We start from the raw sequence: 16,706 nt of genomic DNA on the forward strand, positions 1-16,706 counted from the left end.
CTGTCTGTGGCTTTAACTTCAGGGAGAAAGTATGACCCCCACCCCCACCCCCTCAGGCCCAGTACAGAACCTTTCCTCCATTTGGCCATTTTGTTTTTCTCACAGGACTCCCAAGCTAGGTTTCTCCTGGGCATCTAGTCCCCTCCCCGCTCTCTCCAGCGAATACCTATTGAGCACCCCCAAATGCCAGGCCCCCACCTCTAGCCCATTACCTGCCCTCTCCAGCCTCTGCCTGCACGTCTGTACTCCATCCCCCCCTCCTCCCCATGCACACCTGGCCCCTTAGAGTCAGAGGCCTTCAAGGCCCTCACCTGGTCAGCCAGCCAGAAAACACCAGCGATTCTTTTTCAAGGTTGTGTGTCTAAGTGCTTTATGAACTTTGATAGACAAATATGCTTGTATTTGCCGACCTTCTGGTTCAGCCTGCCCTATGAGTGCAATTACTTCCCTGCCATCTCTCCTGCTCAAACCTCCACTCCATGGGCTGTTGTTCCTCACTTCACAGTTATGAGGCGGAGGGGGTGGGGGTGGACAGGAGGACGTAGACCTAAAGCCACCCAGTGCTGCACGGTCCCAAATTTTTCAGCCATTTTCCCCTCATTATCATTACTACTATGATAATGATTTCTCCTAGGAGCTCACTTTCTCATATTTTGGGAGAGTTTGGTTTGGTTTTGAGATGAGGTCTCTCTAGGTAGCCCTGGGCTGGCCTGGATGGAACTTGGGACCTCCTGAGTTCAGCTTCCTGAGTGACGGGATTACAGGTGTCACCTGGGTGGTTTCTTTTTTTTTGTTTTTTGGATCCGGTCTTGGGCCTGAACTCTGGGCCTGGGTGCTGTCCCTCAGCTCTTCAGCTCAAGGCTAGCGTTCTACCACTTGAGCCACAGGGCCACTTCCAGCATTTTTTCTTTTTGCTTATGTGGTGCTGAGGAATCGAACCCAGGGCCTCATGCATGCAAGGCAAGCCCTCTACCACCACTGAGCCACCTTCCCAGCCCTGGGTGGTTTCTTTTTAAATGACTCACTTTCAAGTTTTCCCAGCACTCTGACTCAGTTTTATAGAAATCTTTAAGTCTCTTTTTTATTTTTAATACTGGACTGGGACTTGAACTCAGAGCCTGAGCATTGTCCCTTAGCTTTTTCACCTAAGACTGGTGTTCTACCATTTAAGTTATACTTTCACTTCTGGCTGTTCGGTGGTTAATTGGAGATAATAATCTCATGAATTTTTCTGCCCAGGCCCAGATTTCGGCCTCTTTTTTTTTTTTTTTGGTCAGTCCAGGGCTTGAACTCAGGACCTGGATGCTGTCCCTGAGCTCTTTTGCTTAAGGCTAGCACTCTATCACTTTGAGTCACAGCTCTACTACTGGTTTTTGAGTGGTTCATTGGAGAGAAGAGTCTCACAGGGACTTTTCTGCCTTAGGCTGGCTTTGAACAGTGATCCTCAGATCTCAGCCTCCTGAGTAGATAAATTACAGGCGTGAGCCATGAGTGCCTGGCCCCTAAAGTCTTTTACACTCACAGATCTGTGAGTTTAGTTAGCATTCTGGTCCTTGAAGTGCATAATTGTGATCCCAAGTGACTCTGACATCTACAGCCCTGGGAACAGAAAGAATACAAAGTGTCCTTAAGTAGAAGGTTACAGTGGGTGCCTGGCTGCACCCCGGGATTATACTTGCAGGTGTGCCTAATCAAAGGGGGCTTCTTAGGAATCTGCTCTGTGGCTAAGGATGAGTTGCAGACAGCTCCTGATAGGTAGCCCAGGAGTACTTGCCTAGCATGTAAGAACTTCCGGTTCCATTCCCAGCACTGCCATCCCTAAAACCTGCCCATCAGTCATCTCAGCTGGTTCTGAGCAAAGGGACCTGGGGCATCTCAACTCCAGGGCCCAAGGTCAGAGCTCTGCTATCCATTCTGCCTGCCTCTGCCCTCCTCTCCCTGCCTCAGTGGCCCCCAAGTTTTCTATCCACCCAGTGATTAGCATGACTCCCACCCTGCGTATACCCCCTCACTTCCTTAAAGGCATTGTCACCTGGATCTGACACTGCCCTCCTGTTTCAAAGTGCAAAAGGGTGGGGTGAAAAAAGAAAAGAAAACACCTTGCCGGGGCTCAGCCCTGCTGCCCAGCCCCCCACCCATGATGCCCATTCCCAGCCACCTCCCCCCTCCACACCACCTAGTGTGTGGACAGCCTCCCGTGTTCTATCCCCTTCTTTGTTTTCTCCTAGCAACTTCCTATTCATGCTTCAAAACCCAGGGCAGGGCCCAGTGACCTCCCTAGGCAGGATTTTGACACTGCAGCTTCCACTCCAAGAACACTGTAATTGTTACCACGCCCTCACTCCTCAATCATCTGGACTCCTTTGGGATCACACCCCACAGGATGTTCATCATATTCTTCTAAAGGGATTTGTGAATGGTTGGGGGGTAGGGGGGGATTCACATGAGTGATGAGTGGTCTGGATGGACAGGAATGTGCCCCTTGGAGGAACTGAGTCTGGGAGCCCCTTCTCTCCCATGTCCTGGGACCTGTGCTTGAGCCTACTGATGTGAGTCTCAAATGTGGAGATTGAGCTGGTGCTGGCTTTGAACCTCGATCCTCAGATCTCAGCCTCCTGAGTAGCTAGGATTAGGCATGAGCCACCAGCACCCAGCCTTGTGAGACTCTTATCTCCAATTAACCACCAGAAAATTGGAAGTGTCGCTATAGCTCAAGTGGTAGAGTGCTAACCTTCAGCAAAAGAGCTTAGGGACAGTGCCTAGGCCTTGATTTCAAACCACCCAACTGAAGGGAGAGGAAAAAAAGGATTAGAATGCATTTCTAACCTTTGCCTCCCAAATTTAGTGTTACCCACTAGGCTGGCATGTAAAATTGTGATGCTGTCAGACTCTGTCCCACCCTAGGCAGATGATTAAAGTGACATTTACAAGGGCCATAGGGACATGAGAAACTGAACCACCAGGATAGTCACTGTGATTGTAATTGTAAACAGGAACCCCTGTGCTAGTGAAGAACACTGGTAAAAGGGCTCAGCATGGAGGTTTGGCTTGTATGCAGAGGTGTGGCTTAATGGGGGTGTGGCTCAGTGGTGGGAGTGTACTGAGGGGGCATGGCCTACACCTACCCAGCCCCATGGCCTAGTATGTGAGTAGTTCTGGTTTTCTCTCCAGCTCCAGAATTTTTTGAACTTGATTTTGCATCTTGCTTTTGTAAAATTTAATTTCATTTTGTGCTATGTTTGAAAGGAGTATGCTGCGCTAACGGCTGTGCTCAGAATACAGCTCAGTGGTAAAGCAATTCCTAACCCAGACACAGCCCTGGGTTTCCGTATCCAGCACCACAAACCAAAACAAGACAAAACAAAACAAAAATTCCAGTCACCCTGATAGAGGTCACTTTTCTATTTTTTTGAGAGAGCCTTTCCTGAAGTCCATTTCTTATCAGCCCGAAATCTTCCACAGGTAGAGAGTTTGTAACACATTTATTTCTCAGGACCACTAGGCATAAATTGCTGATTTCATGCCCAGGAATGTCCTACTTTGTTCTTTTCTTTCCCTAACATGACTCACCTTTTCCTTATCTTTATTAACCAAGACTAAAGCTCTGGTGGTAGTATTAAGAGAAATACCATATACTCTTCTTCTTTTCTTTTTTTTTTTTTTTGGTCAGTCCTGGGGCTTGAACTCTGTCCCTCCGCTCTTCAGCTCAAGGCTAGCACCCTACCACTTGAGCCACAGTACCACTTCCAGTTTTCTGGTGGTTTATTGGAGATAAGAGTCACATGGGCTTTCCTGCCCAGGCTAACTTTGAATCATGACCCTCATATCTCAGCCTCCAGAGTAGCTAGGATTACAGGCGTGAGCCACCAGCACCCAGCTTCTTTTCTTTTTTTCAATACTGGGGTTTGAACTTGGGGACATTGCACTTGCTAGGAAGGTGCTCTACTACTTGAGCCAAGCCTCTAGCCCTGCCTTTTGCTGCTGCTGCTGCTGCTGTTGCTTCTTCTTCTTCTTCTTCCTCCTCTTCTTTTTTTTTTTTTGTGTTGGTCATGGGGCTTGAACTCTGGGCTTGGGTGCTGTCCCTGCACTCTTCAGCTCAAGGCAAGTGCTCTACCAATTGAGCCACCGCGCCACTTCCGGTTTTCTAGTGGTTTATTGGAGATAAGAGTCTCATGGACTTTCCTGCCTGGGCTGGCTTTGAACCACGATCCTCAGATCTGAGTAGCTAGGATTACAGGCATGAGCCACTGGTGCCTGGCTCCTTCTTGTCTTGGAGCTTGAACTTTGGGTCTTGATGCTGTCTTTGAGCTTCTTTTGCTCAAGGCTAGCACTCTACCACTTGAGCCACAGTGTCACTTCCAGCTTTTTCTGAGTAGGTTATTGGAGATAAGAGTCTCGTGGACTTTTCTGGGCTAGCTTCCAACTTCGATCCTCAGATCTCAGCCTCCTGAGTAGCTAGGATTATAGGTGTGAACCACCAGGGCCTGACTAATTGTTCTCAATATAGGATGTGGCAAACTTTTCTTTCCAGCTGGCTCAAACTGCCATTCCTCTACTCTCAGCCTCCTGAGGAACTGGGATTGCAGGCTGGAGCCATCATTGTAGTGCTTCTAGTTTATATCTTGAAGGTTCCTGAAAGTCTGAAAGCTTGATCCCCATCCTGTGGTGCTACCAGAAGCAAGTGGAACCCTTGGGAGACAGGGCCTAGTGTGTATGTGTGGTGGGGGGAGTTCATTGGAGGAATATCCTTCAAGAAGGATCCCTACACCCCCTTTCTTCTACGTTCCTTACACCCCCTTTCTTCTACGTTTCCTGGCCTCCATGAGATGATATGGTCACTATTGTAGCAAGCTTCTGCTACAGGGTAGGAGTCACCACATGGACTGAAACCTCTGAAACAGTAGGCCATAATAAACCTTTCTTCCTTTTAAGTTGATGATCTCAGGTGTCTTATCACAGTAACAAAGTTAACACAATATTAGACAATGATGCAGGAGAATGCTGAGTTTATCCACTGGATAATTAAGCTGGAGGTATTCCTCTCCACTTAAAAAAATTCCTTTGAAGTTAAAGTTTTATTTAATAATTTTTATTGAAATTAAGTGATTATATACATTTCACAGTATTGTGAGATAGTGATAGTGAAGTTAAAGTTTCTTAAGAAGAATAAGGCCATGTGCTAATAGATCATTCTTGTAATCCTGACTATTCAGGAGGCTGGGATCTGAGGATCCTGGTTTGAAGCCAGCAGGGGCAGTAAAGTCCATTGAGACTCTTATCTCCAATTAACCACCAAACAGCCAGAAGTAGAGCTGTGGTGCAAGTAGCAGAGTGCCAACCTTGAGTGAAAAAGCCAAGTAAACGTGTAAGGCCCTGATTTCAAGCCCTAGCACCTACACACACACACACACACACACACACACACACACACACACACACACACACACACATACACACACATACACACACACAAAAACACTTCTAGGCAGTTACCAATCACTAAACTGAGATCTGAGGATTTTGCTACTCATATCTAGTCCCTGCTTCCCTCTCCCTTGCCTGCCTCAGTTTTCCCATTGTACAAAGTATGCCATTGTCATGGGAATGACCCTTACTGGCTGAAGAACCTTGACCAGAGTGGGCTTGGGGCTAGACCTGAGTGTTCCTACGTAAGATCAGGTTTGTTTTGTTCCAGGTATGTGGCTCTCCTGTGGGCTCATGACTTTTCTCAGCATGTTATTCCTCTCCCCTCCTCCCCCCCCCAAAAAAAAGACTTTTTTAATTGTGTGAGCCAAGGTTACCCACACAGAGGGCAGCTCTTCTCAGCAAATCCTTTCTGGAAATAACTCTCACACATGCTCAGATAGGTTTTACTAAGTCCTAGGTCTCTCTCAGTCCAGTCATGTTAACAAGACTGTCATAATATACAACAAAGGGGAAAGAGAAAATTAGGATAATTTTCAAAAGCAAAAGTGGTATGGCCCAAGTAGTAGCTCACCGGCCTGGCAAGCAAGCACAGTCCCTGCAATAAATCACCTGTATGGCCAGTCAATCATTCAATGAGCCAATCAAAAGGGAGGATCCAAAGCGGTGTATTCAGTATTCATTTTTTATTTATTTATTTATTTTGGGTCCGGTTGTGGGGCCTGAACTCTGGGCTTGGCGCTGTCCCTCAGCTCTTCAGCTCAAGGCTGGCGCTCTACCACTTGAGCCACAGCGCCACTTCCGGCTTTTTTCTTTTTGCTTATGTAGTGCTGAGGAATCGAACCCAGGGCCTCATACATGCAAGGCAAGCGCTCTACCACTGAGCTACCTTCCCAGCCCTGTGTATTCAGTATTCAGTGAGAAGTCTGTTCAGCCGCATTTCTCTAAGTCACAAACAGTTGACTGTTGACAGTGGTTCAAACTCACAAGAACTAGAAACATTAGGAAGGGAAGTGCTGGATTAGTGTCTTGTTTTTTGTTTTGTTTTGTTTTTTGTGCAGGAACTGAAGCTGAACTCAGGCCTTGGACATGCTGGCTCTTAAGGTTTTTTTTGCTTGTTTGGTTTTTTTGGGTCTGGTCATGGGGCCTGAACTCTGGGCCTGGGCGCTGTCCCTCAACTCTTCAGCTCAAGGCTAGCGCTCTACCACTTGAGCCACAGCGCCACTTCCGGCTTTTTTCTTTTTGCTTATGTGGTACTGAGGAATCGAACCCAGGGCCTCAGGCATGCAAGGCAAGCGCTCTACCACTGAGCCACCTTCCCAGCCCCATCTTAAGGATTTTTGCTCAAAGCTGACACCCTACCACGTATATATAGCTCTACTTGTAGCTTTTTGCTGATTCATTGGAGATGAGTCTCATGGACTTCTCTGCCCAGGCTAGCTTTAAACCATGGTCCTCAGATCTCAGCCTTCTGAGTAGCTAGGATTACAAGTGTGAACCAGTGGCACCTGCTAAAGTCACGGAGCTTTGTGGGTTGTGACCAGTTTGGACAGTTGCTATTTAGTACTTACTGGACTGACTGCACAAACCTAGACGCCGGTCACTCCTTGTGACATGAAGCCTCTAGAAGGTCCAGTTGCCTGACAGCCATGAGGCTACCTTGTCTCCAAGCCCCACTGCCTTTTCCTACCCTTCCTGTTGATTTGCAATATGGATTGCTTTGTTTCTTCCTCTACCCCCCTCCCCCTCCCGGCCCAGGGCATCTTACCTTGGGGTTGCTTGTGAGATTCCAACTTTCAAAGTGACCTTCTCCCTGAACTTGGCCCTGACCTGAGATCACATGTGGGATGGGCGTGGCCAGCTGACCCTTCTGACCTCCATGTTTTCATTGCATAATACCTGACAGGACCTAAAGTGACTCCATTAACTTCTCCAGCCTGTCAGCAGCTCCTAGCCATCCCTTTCCTGTTTTCTCCTGTTTTGCTGCTCCTGGGCTGGGGGGTAGGGGTGCAGGTAGGGAGATACCCCACATATCTGTGCCTGTTATGGTCATCTTGGTAATTCCTCTCCTCCCTCCCCCCTTCTTGCTCTCTCTCCCTGTTCCCAACTCTCAACCTGAAGCGAAGGCAGTGCCACCAGCTTGATGCTATCTGTAAATTTGCTAAGAAGCAAACCTCCTATGTCCCCATCCAGATTGTTAAGGTAGAAGTGTAGGCAGAGCCCCAAGTCATTCCACCAAGACTCCCCTATCCGGCTAGAGGTCAGCTTGGTAAGAATTTGGCATTAGCCCAGTGCCAGTGGCTCCCTCCCATAATCCTATCTTATTTGGAGGTTAAGATCTGAGGATTGCAGTTCAAAGCCAGCCCTGGGCAGGAAAGTCCATGAGATTCTTTTATCTCCACCAAACCACCGAAAAGCTAGACATGGAGTTGTTCAAGTGGTAGAACACCAGCCTTGAGTGGACTTAAACACCTGATATAATGTCAGTGTTATGTCCACAATTGTTCCCCGTCATAAAGAAATAAGAAGAAGCAAAAAAAAAATCAATATTAGTCTGTACACACTTTATTACAGATGCCATTTTCCCTCATATTTCTCATCCAAGGCCAGTAGGATCTGGATGTGGGATAGGTGGAGAAGGCAGTTTGACTGTACGAGACTTAAGGAGAATGTTCTTTGTGACTCATCCACCTTCTTTAATTTTTCTTGGTCCCCTGAGGTGCAAAGTTAGGCTTTTTTTTTTTTTAATCTCCCTCCTGTATTTTCATTCTTTTTCCTACTGGTTTGCTTCTGTAACACCAAAATGAGACAGGCCAGGGAGAAAAAAATCAATGAGTTCCCTTCTCATCGATTGAATCCATCCTCAGGTGGCAGAAAAGCTGAGAACTGTGAACTGAGAACCTCAACTTCATGTCTGATTTTTCTCTTAATTGTCTCTCGAACCTTTGCTAGACACTCTGGCTTCTAGAACCCTCCAGAGCCAGGCAGCATTTTCACCCTGCAACCAAAGTCTTCTCTGACCCGGAGTTTACTGGCTGGGCAGGGGCTCAAACACTCAGTACATTCCAGAAAAAGGGCAGCAGCTTCTTTCTTCACTGTATAGTCAGGAAGCTTCCTCCCTCCTGTAGGACTCAGGAGGCTGAGATCTGAGGATTATGGTTCGAAGGCAGCCCAGACAAAAAAGTTTCTGTGACAGGGGCCTAACAGCTGCACTGGACATTGATGAAAACAAACTAAGCAACTCAAGGGCAGCGATGGAAGGGAGGGAATGAGAGGGAAAGAGGGAACACTTTATACTAACTAAGCAAAAGGAAAGAAATGTACATATCACCTGATTTGGTAGAAATAGTTGTATTGCCAAAGCTCATAGAATTCACAAACTTTATAGACCATGATAATAACACTTTGCCTTGTGAAGGTTAAAATGTGTTTGTGACTTTAACTGAGTATCACTATCTCATAACACTGTGAAATTTATGTAATCAGTTAATCTCAATAAAAAATTATTTTTTAAAAAAGTCTCTGTGAGACTCTTATCTCCAGTGAAGTTTTTGGAGCCCTGAAACACCAGAAGTAGAGCTGTGGCTCAAAGTGGTAGAGTGCTAGATTTGAGCCAAAGAGCTCAGGCCCTGAGCAAACCACAGCCAACAGGAAGGAAGGAAGGAAGGAAGGAAGGAAGGAAGGAAGGAAGGAAGGAAGGAAGGAAGGAAGGAAGGAAGGAAGGAAGGAAGGAAGGAAGGAAGGAAGGAAGGAAGGGATCTGCAATTTAAAACTTGTCATTTCTAGGACTGGGAGTACTTGCCTAGCATTCAAGAGACCCTGGATTCCATCCCCATCCTTATACAACCCCCCCCCAAAAAAAAGCCATTCACTGGTGGCTCATGCCTGTCATCCTTGTTATACAAGTGGTCCAAAGATCATGCATGGTTCAAAGCCAGCCTAGACTGATTGAGACTCTTATCTCCAGTTAACCAGCAGAAAGCTGGAAGTCAGTTTGGCTCAAGTTAGAGTGTCAGCTTTGCAAAAAAAGCTAAGGGATAGCACCCAGGTCCTGAGTTCAAACTCTAGTACTGGCACACATTTTTTTTTAAAAAGGTGATTTTCCAGAAGCCATTGTGTGTCTCAATTATGCATTAAAAAAAATTGATTCAAACAGTGAGCATGTCCTATGGGGCTTGCTTGAAAACTAATTTCCCAGGTGATCATGCTTCAGTCTTATTCACATCATTGCTTTGTGGATCCCCTGATCTCTGCAGGAGCTAATGAGCCTGTGGCATGAATGAGGGGAAAGCCCATGGTTCCGAAGGATTTATGAGAATCTGAACTTCATCATGTCAGGCCTTCTGCCCAGGTCAAGTTACAGAGGTGGGATCATGACACATGTCCTAGAAGCTTAGTCCTCTAACTCGCTCCCAGAGACTGCCATTAAATCTAAGAAATGAATGGGTGCTGGTGCCTCACATCTGTAATCCCAGCTATTCAGGAGGCTGAGGTATGAGAATGGCAGTTCAAAGCCAGCCCAGGCAGGAAAGTCCAAGAGACTCTTATCTCCAATGTAACACCAGAAAACCAGAACTAGCCTGTGGCTCAAAGTGGTAGAGCACTAGCCTTGAGAAAAAGAGCTCAGGGACAGCTCCCAGACCCTGAGTTCAAGCCCCACAACTGTGGAGACCATCAGACATGATGGTGCACACCTGTAATTCCACCTACTTGGGAGGGAGAGGTCAGAGAATCACTATCCAAAGCACCCAGATGAAAATAAAGACCCTGTCTGAAAGATAAACAAAGGGCTGGGAATATGGCTTCAGTGCAGAGCACTTGGCCCTGAATGTAGTCCCCATACAGGGAGGAAAGGAGGAAGGAAGGACAAGGTAATAAAGGAAGGAAAAGAAAAAAGAATACGCCAGTGGCTCACTCCTGTAAGCCTAGCTACTTAAGAGGCTAAGATCTGAGGATCACAGTTCAAAGTCAGCTTAAGCAGGAAAATCCATGAGACTTATGTCCAATGAACCACCAAAAAGCTGGAAATGGAGCTGTGGTTCAGGTGGTAAAGCATTTGCCCTGAGTAAAAAGCACAGGAACAAGTTCCTAGGTCCTGAGTTCAATTTCCAGGAGTGGCACCAAAAAAAAAAAAAAGAAAGAAAGAAAAGTAGAATTCAAATAACCTAAGACCAGTTTTAAAAATCTTGAGAGCTGGGCTGAGATGATGGCTTAGTGGTAGAATGCTTGCCTAACATCCATGAAGCCCTGGGTTCATTCTTTAGTACCACATACACAGAAAAAGCTGGAAGTGGCTCTGTGGCTCAAGTGGTAGAGTGCTAGCCTTGAGCAAAAGAAGCTCAAAGACAGTATCCAGGCCCTGAGTTCAAGCCCCAGGACTGGCAAGAAAAAAAAAAATCTTGGGAGCTGGCCACTGTCTTTCCCAGAGAATATGTAGTACCCCTCACTCTGGTCAAAAACCTTTCTTTCCATTTTCCCAATTTTCTTCTTATTTTCTCCCTGCCTCCTCTCCTGGTCGCTTTCAGAAGCAGCTTAGAGCAGTGCAGGCAAATGCTGCAGGCAGCCAGGTGCGCACAGATCAATCACGCCACTCAGCAGGGAACAGACGTGCTAATTGAGTGCCACAGTGGCCTTTTTCTCTTTAGGGCTAAAGATCAAACCCTGGTTCTTATGTGCAGCTTGCCCAGCAGCACTCTACCCACTGAGCTGCCCCCTAGCCCTGCAAAGCAGATCCGAACACAGAGCCTCACCCACCCACCTAACCCACCAAGAGATAAGTGTGTATTCTGATCTCAAACCAGGACTGTCCCCTGAAAGAAAGACAGATGGTTCTGGCTACACACAGCTGTGTGTGGGTGTGGGGTGTGGGTGTGGGTGTGTGCACGTGCGCGTAGAACAGTTTCATGGAGATACAGTTTCCACACCAGACACTTATGTGTACAATCCAATGACTTTAAATGTATTTATCAAATGACATCATAACAATTCACTATTTTGTGTCTGATTTCTTCTCCTGAATTCAGGGTTTACCCACTTTGTAGCATGTATGTCTACTTCATCTATTTTGGGGAGCTTCAAAGGAAAGGGCAAAACCGAGTTTTGAACTCAGGACCTTGTGCTTCATAGGCAGGGTGCTGTACCACCAATCCAGGCTTCTAGTCCAGTTTTTGCACTGGTTATTTTTGAGGTAGGATCTCACTTCTTGCCCAGGTTTAGTGTGCGGTTGGACCACCATCTGCCCATTTTAGGCTTCCCCCTGCTGCTGGGGTGACAGCATGATTCCACCATGCCCAACCTCTGTCGTGGAAGTGGAGTCTCTTAGACTTTTCTGGGCTGACCTTGGGCAGTGATGCTTCTGATCTCAGCTTCCTGAATAGTTAGGATTACAGGTGTGAGCCACCATACCCAGCTTATCCTACATTTTCTTCATGGCTGAGTAATACTTTTTATTATATGGATGTATCGGCCCACTGATCATCAATAGATAGGCATATCCAACAGTATCTTTGGAAACATGTGGACACTTCCCAGAGGCCTGGTAACAGTTTTTAACTGTGAAGCACCACACTGCAGCCTGAGTGATTTGCAGGATAGTAACTTTTCATTCTACCCAGGAAACTTGCAGCCCAGGAACATTTATGGCTTTCATTGGCCTGACAGACAGATTTTAGGGATCCTGAGTAGCTGCTGTACTCAGGATGACTGTGGTTTGTTTTAACAAGGTATGATTAGAAACATGCAAACACGGAAATGGTCATCATGAAGGAAGATGTTTAAACCCATGGTTGCCTACTGACCAGGGTTAGTTGCAGGCAGAGAGAAAAGGAGAAGGCCGATGAGAGCAAGTTGTTTATTTTTGTATTACTGGGGGTTCAAGTCAGGCACCTGCTAGGCATAGTGTTCTACCACTTGAGCCACTTGTCTCCAACCCTAGTCCTTTTGCTGGTTTTGTTTTCCAGATAAGGATTTATGCTAAGTTGGCCTGGCTGTCCTCCAATTGACCTCCCGTCTCTGCCTCCCAAGAAACTGGGATTGCAGGTGTACACTATCGCACCCCGCAGGCCTGAGCTTTTATGTTGATTTCTGCAGGAAAGAATGGGTGAGACGGAGTAAGCAGATTGGAGATGGGGTAGTTCAGATCCTTTCAGCAGGCCTCAGGACATAGGGGCTTGCCCTGATTCTAGGGCTTAAGGTAATGTGAGCAGGTGGACCATGATCTGCTGTGTGAAGTTGTTGAGGTTAAGCATAGTGGTGCATAGCTATAATCCCAGCACTCTGGAGACCGGTGCAGGAAGATGGCAAGTTTGAGGCCAGACTGGGCTCTATAAAAAAGACCCTTGCAGGCTGGGTGCCAGTGGCTCATGCCTGTAATCCTAGCTACTCGGGAGGCTGAGATCTGAGGCTCACAGTTCAAAGTAGCCTGGGCAAGAAAATCCCAGGAGACTTTTATCTCCAATGAACCACCAGAAAACTGGAAGTGGGGCTGTGGCTCAAAGTGACAGAACACTAGCCTTGAATGGAAAAGCTCAGGGACAGCACACCCAGGCCCTGAGTTCAAGGCCCAGAACTGGCCCCCCAAAAAGCATAATTAATTCAAACTGACAAGTTACAGAGAGAATGGGTTCATGACACACCATCCTTTGACATGAAAACTTGTTTTCTGAATCATATAAGGAAGATTTAAGGGGGCTGGGAAGGTGGCTCAGTGGTAGAGTGCTTGCCTTGCATGCCTGAGGCCCTGGGTTCGATTCCTCAGCACCACATAAGCAAAAAGAAAAAAGCCAGAAGTGGCGCTGTGGCTCAAGTGGTAGAGCGCTAGCCTTGAGCTGAAGAGCTGAGGGACAGCTCGCAGGCCCAGAGTTCAGGCCCCACAACCGGACCCAAAAAAAAAAAAGATTTTTGGAGGGCTGGGGGCATGGCTCAGGTGGTCCAGGCTTGACTCAAGCAGTAAAGCACCTGACTAGCAAGCCAAGGTCATGAGTTCAAAACCTGAGTTTGTCATGAGTTTGTAGTGACTATGACTAAAGCAGACTCCACTTCCCTTGGGTCAGAGCCTGGTTCCCAGGAACAATATGTCACCAGGCCAGGCGGCTGGGCAGAGGTAGCATTTCAGGATTTGTTGCATATTTGTACTTTTAGCTCATAATTGCCAGGGTGGAGTTTCAGGTGCTATACAGATTGGCAGGAAGTGCCTGCCCCAGACCCTGTGGACTTCCACTTGGGAACCTTTTGTTCTTATGCATAGGCTTTTGTAGATGAGTGACACCTTCATCATCCTCACCCACTACTATACTAATAATCTCTGTTAGCCATTCATTTGCAGTCACTGGAAAAAAATGTCATTTCCCCCACCCTGCACCTGTAATCTCAGCATCCAGGAGGCTGAGCAGGTGGATCAAGTGTTTGAAGCCAGTCTAGTCTACCTAGTAAGACCCTGTCTTCAAAAACAAATGGCTAGCTGAGCACTGGTGTGGCTCATACTTATAATCATGCCTAGAAAGTTGAGACCTGAGGATCACGATTTGAAGCTAGCCTGGGCAGGTAAGTCCAAGAGACTCTTATCTCCAGTAAACTACTCAGAAAGAGCCTGAAGTGGCCCTGTGGCTCAAGTGGTGGAGCATTCACCCTGAACCCAAGGAGCCTTGAAGACAGTGCCCAGGTCTTGAGTTAAAGTCCCAGGACTGGCACTAAAAACAAAAAGCAAAAAAATACAAATCCGGGCACCAGCAGTGGCTCATGCCTGTAATCCTACTCAAGAGGCTGGGATCTGAGGATCCCAGTACAAAGCCAGCCTGGGCAAGAAACTCCGTGAGACTCTTATCTCCAGTAAACCACTCAGAAAACTGGAAGTGGTGCTGTGGCTCAAGTGGTAGAGCGCTAGCTTTGAGCCGAAGAGCAGAGGGACAGTGCCCAGGCCCAGAGTTCAAGTCCCACAACCAACCAAAAAAAAAAGCCAGGTGCTGGTGGCTCATACCTGTAATCCTAGCTAGTCGGGAGGCTGAGATATGAGGATCAGGATTCAAAGCCAACCCAGTAAGGAGAGTCCATGAGACTCTTATTATCTCCAATAAACTACTCAGAAAAAGTCAGAATTGGTACTATGGCTCAAGTGCCACTAGCCTTGAACACAAAAAGGTTCAGGGACAGCCCTGGTCCCGAGTTCAAGCCCCAGGATTGGGAAAAACAACAACAAACAAACAGAAACAGGCTGGCTGGGCACTGGTGGTATATACCTATAATCATAGTTACTCAGGAAGATAGGAAGGTGGCAGTTTGAGGCTAGTCTGGGCAAAAAAGTTTAACCAGTATTTAGGTGTGGTGATACTCGTCACCAAATCAGAATAAGCTGAGGTATGGCTCAAGCTATAGAATATCAGCCTAGCAAATGCAGGGCCCTAAGTTTAAATCCTAGTTCTGCCCCCCCCCAAAAAAAAATCAGAATGGGAGCAGCTGATGGTAGAAATGTGTTGGAGCAGAATAAGTAGCTCGGTGGGCACCTGCCTCTTGTTCCCCTGGTCTTGGTGGCATCCTGACGATCAATGTCATAGTAATTACCCTATGCTTGGCTGTGGGGAGGGGGGGGAGTCCCCCAAAGCAGGCCAGGCTCACAGCTCCTGTTCGCAAGAGCACAGATGATTTACAGCCAGCACACACTACTCTTCTCTCTGTGCCCCCTGCCAGGAGCAAGGAAGATTTCTTTCATTTTATTTATTTTTATTTTACGATTTTTTTATCAAAGGAGGGAGAGAAAAAAAAACACCTGTGTGCCATTTCCACCCTAGACGGTCACAGTGGGGACCAATGATTTCCCTGCGCTCCAACCCCACGGCTCCAGCCAATACCGCAAAGGAAGGCTGTGGCTTCTTCCAGAAGGATCCCAGAGGCATTAAAAGTCAATAAGTGGGGTGCAGTGCAGCCTGGCAGAGCGGGCACAGGGTCCTGGAGCCCCCGAAGCGCCCCAACATGGGCGGCGCACACTCCAAGGGTGGTGATCGGCCCGGGGCGCTGCCCGGACCCCCCGAGCTGTCATTTTACAGCTCTTTTTCCAGGAAATGGAACGACAATGTCTTCTTGGATAACGAGCTGCTGACCTCCAAGATCCTGTCGGTGCTGCGGCCAGGGGCCGAGCGCAGCCTCCGGCCCGGCCCGCTGCGCTACCCGGCGCACTTCCTCAGCTCCAACTCTCTGCTTGCTTCTGTCACAGCATCGCTGAAGGAGCAGCCTCCGCGGGCCACCCTTCTGTCCCATGGCAGCCCGGTCCCCGCCAGGAATGTCGGCATGACGGTCGCTCAGAAAGGGGGACCCCAGACAACATCAAGCCCAGCCGGAACTGGGGTACGATTCGGGTAAGCCAGAGGATTCCCCCACCATCACCACCACCCCTACAGCCATGCTTGGAGAAGTGGGTAACACTGTTACCTACCTCTCCACATGGAGACTCCTCCCTTCTCTTCTCTTCTCTCTCTCTGTCTCCCCAGGACTTGGGCCTAAGGGGGCGGGGGTGGACTCCCCATTCCTGGGTAATTCCTATTAACACTTGCTGTGCCCTGTCTGTGCTCTTAGATCTTTAGAAAGGGTTCCCGGGGTACTAGGTTACACTGGGAGAGCTGGGAGGAGGATGTTGGGGTCCAGCACCCTGGTTTCTGTTACTCCCTGGCTTTCCCCCCGGGGTTCCCTGAGTTCAGCATCACCATGGCTTGGATCATTCATCACTTCTGGATACTTCCTGGATGTTGAGAAAGCCACTGAGTATTTTTCTCTGTGACATTCTCTCCTCCCACCCTTCCCTTGATGAAGCTGTGCCCTCACCCCAGATTGTGTACAAAAAATTCCATGCACCCCAGTATCCACTGGACACTAAAATTAGTCCTAATGGAAGATGTCCCTGTGTTATAGAATATAAGTCCCTTAGGTTTATTTTTTTAATTTTAATTTTTTAGGCTTGTTTGTTTCCATACTGGAGATGGAACTGAGGGCCTTCTACACCTGCTCAAGCAAGTGTTCTCCCACTAAGCAGCAATCCCAGCCTAATCATCTCCTACTTTATTTTATCTTATTTAATTTTGGTGCCAGTACTGGGGCTTGAACTAAGGGCCTAGGTGCTGTCCTTGAGCTCTTTTGCTCAAGGTTAGCACTTTACCACTTGGAGCCACAGCTCTACTTCTGGTTTTCTGGTTGTTAATCAGAGATAAGAGTCTCAGGGGCTGGCTTTGAACCATGATCCCCAGATCTCAGCCTCCTGAATAGGATTACAGGCATGAGCCACCAGTGCCTGGCTGGTC

At 47.6% G+C, this 16,706-nt stretch overlaps 1 protein-coding gene across 5 annotated transcripts in view; it reads left to right on the forward strand.

Moving 5' to 3' along the window:
* Nucleotides 1–16,706, forward strand: part of Arhgef18 (Rho/Rac guanine nucleotide exchange factor 18) — a 77,142-nt gene that overhangs the window by 39,678 nt on the left and 20,758 nt on the right. For all 5 annotated transcript variants that reach the window (XM_070002344.1, XM_070002342.1, XM_070002343.1 and 2 more), the window contains one exon: nucleotides 15,629–15,770. In XM_070002344.1, coding sequence (XP_069858445.1) covers nucleotides 15,629–15,770 — 142 coding nt within the window. The remainder of the gene's footprint in view (nucleotides 1–15,628; nucleotides 15,771–16,706) is intronic.

This window comes from Dipodomys merriami, unplaced genomic scaffold, assembly GCF_024711535.1.
Source record: "Dipodomys merriami isolate MVZ:Mamm:240054 unplaced genomic scaffold, mDipMer1.0.p SCAF_6, whole genome shotgun sequence".
Taxonomy (NCBI): Eukaryota; Metazoa; Chordata; class Mammalia; order Rodentia; family Heteromyidae; genus Dipodomys; species Dipodomys merriami.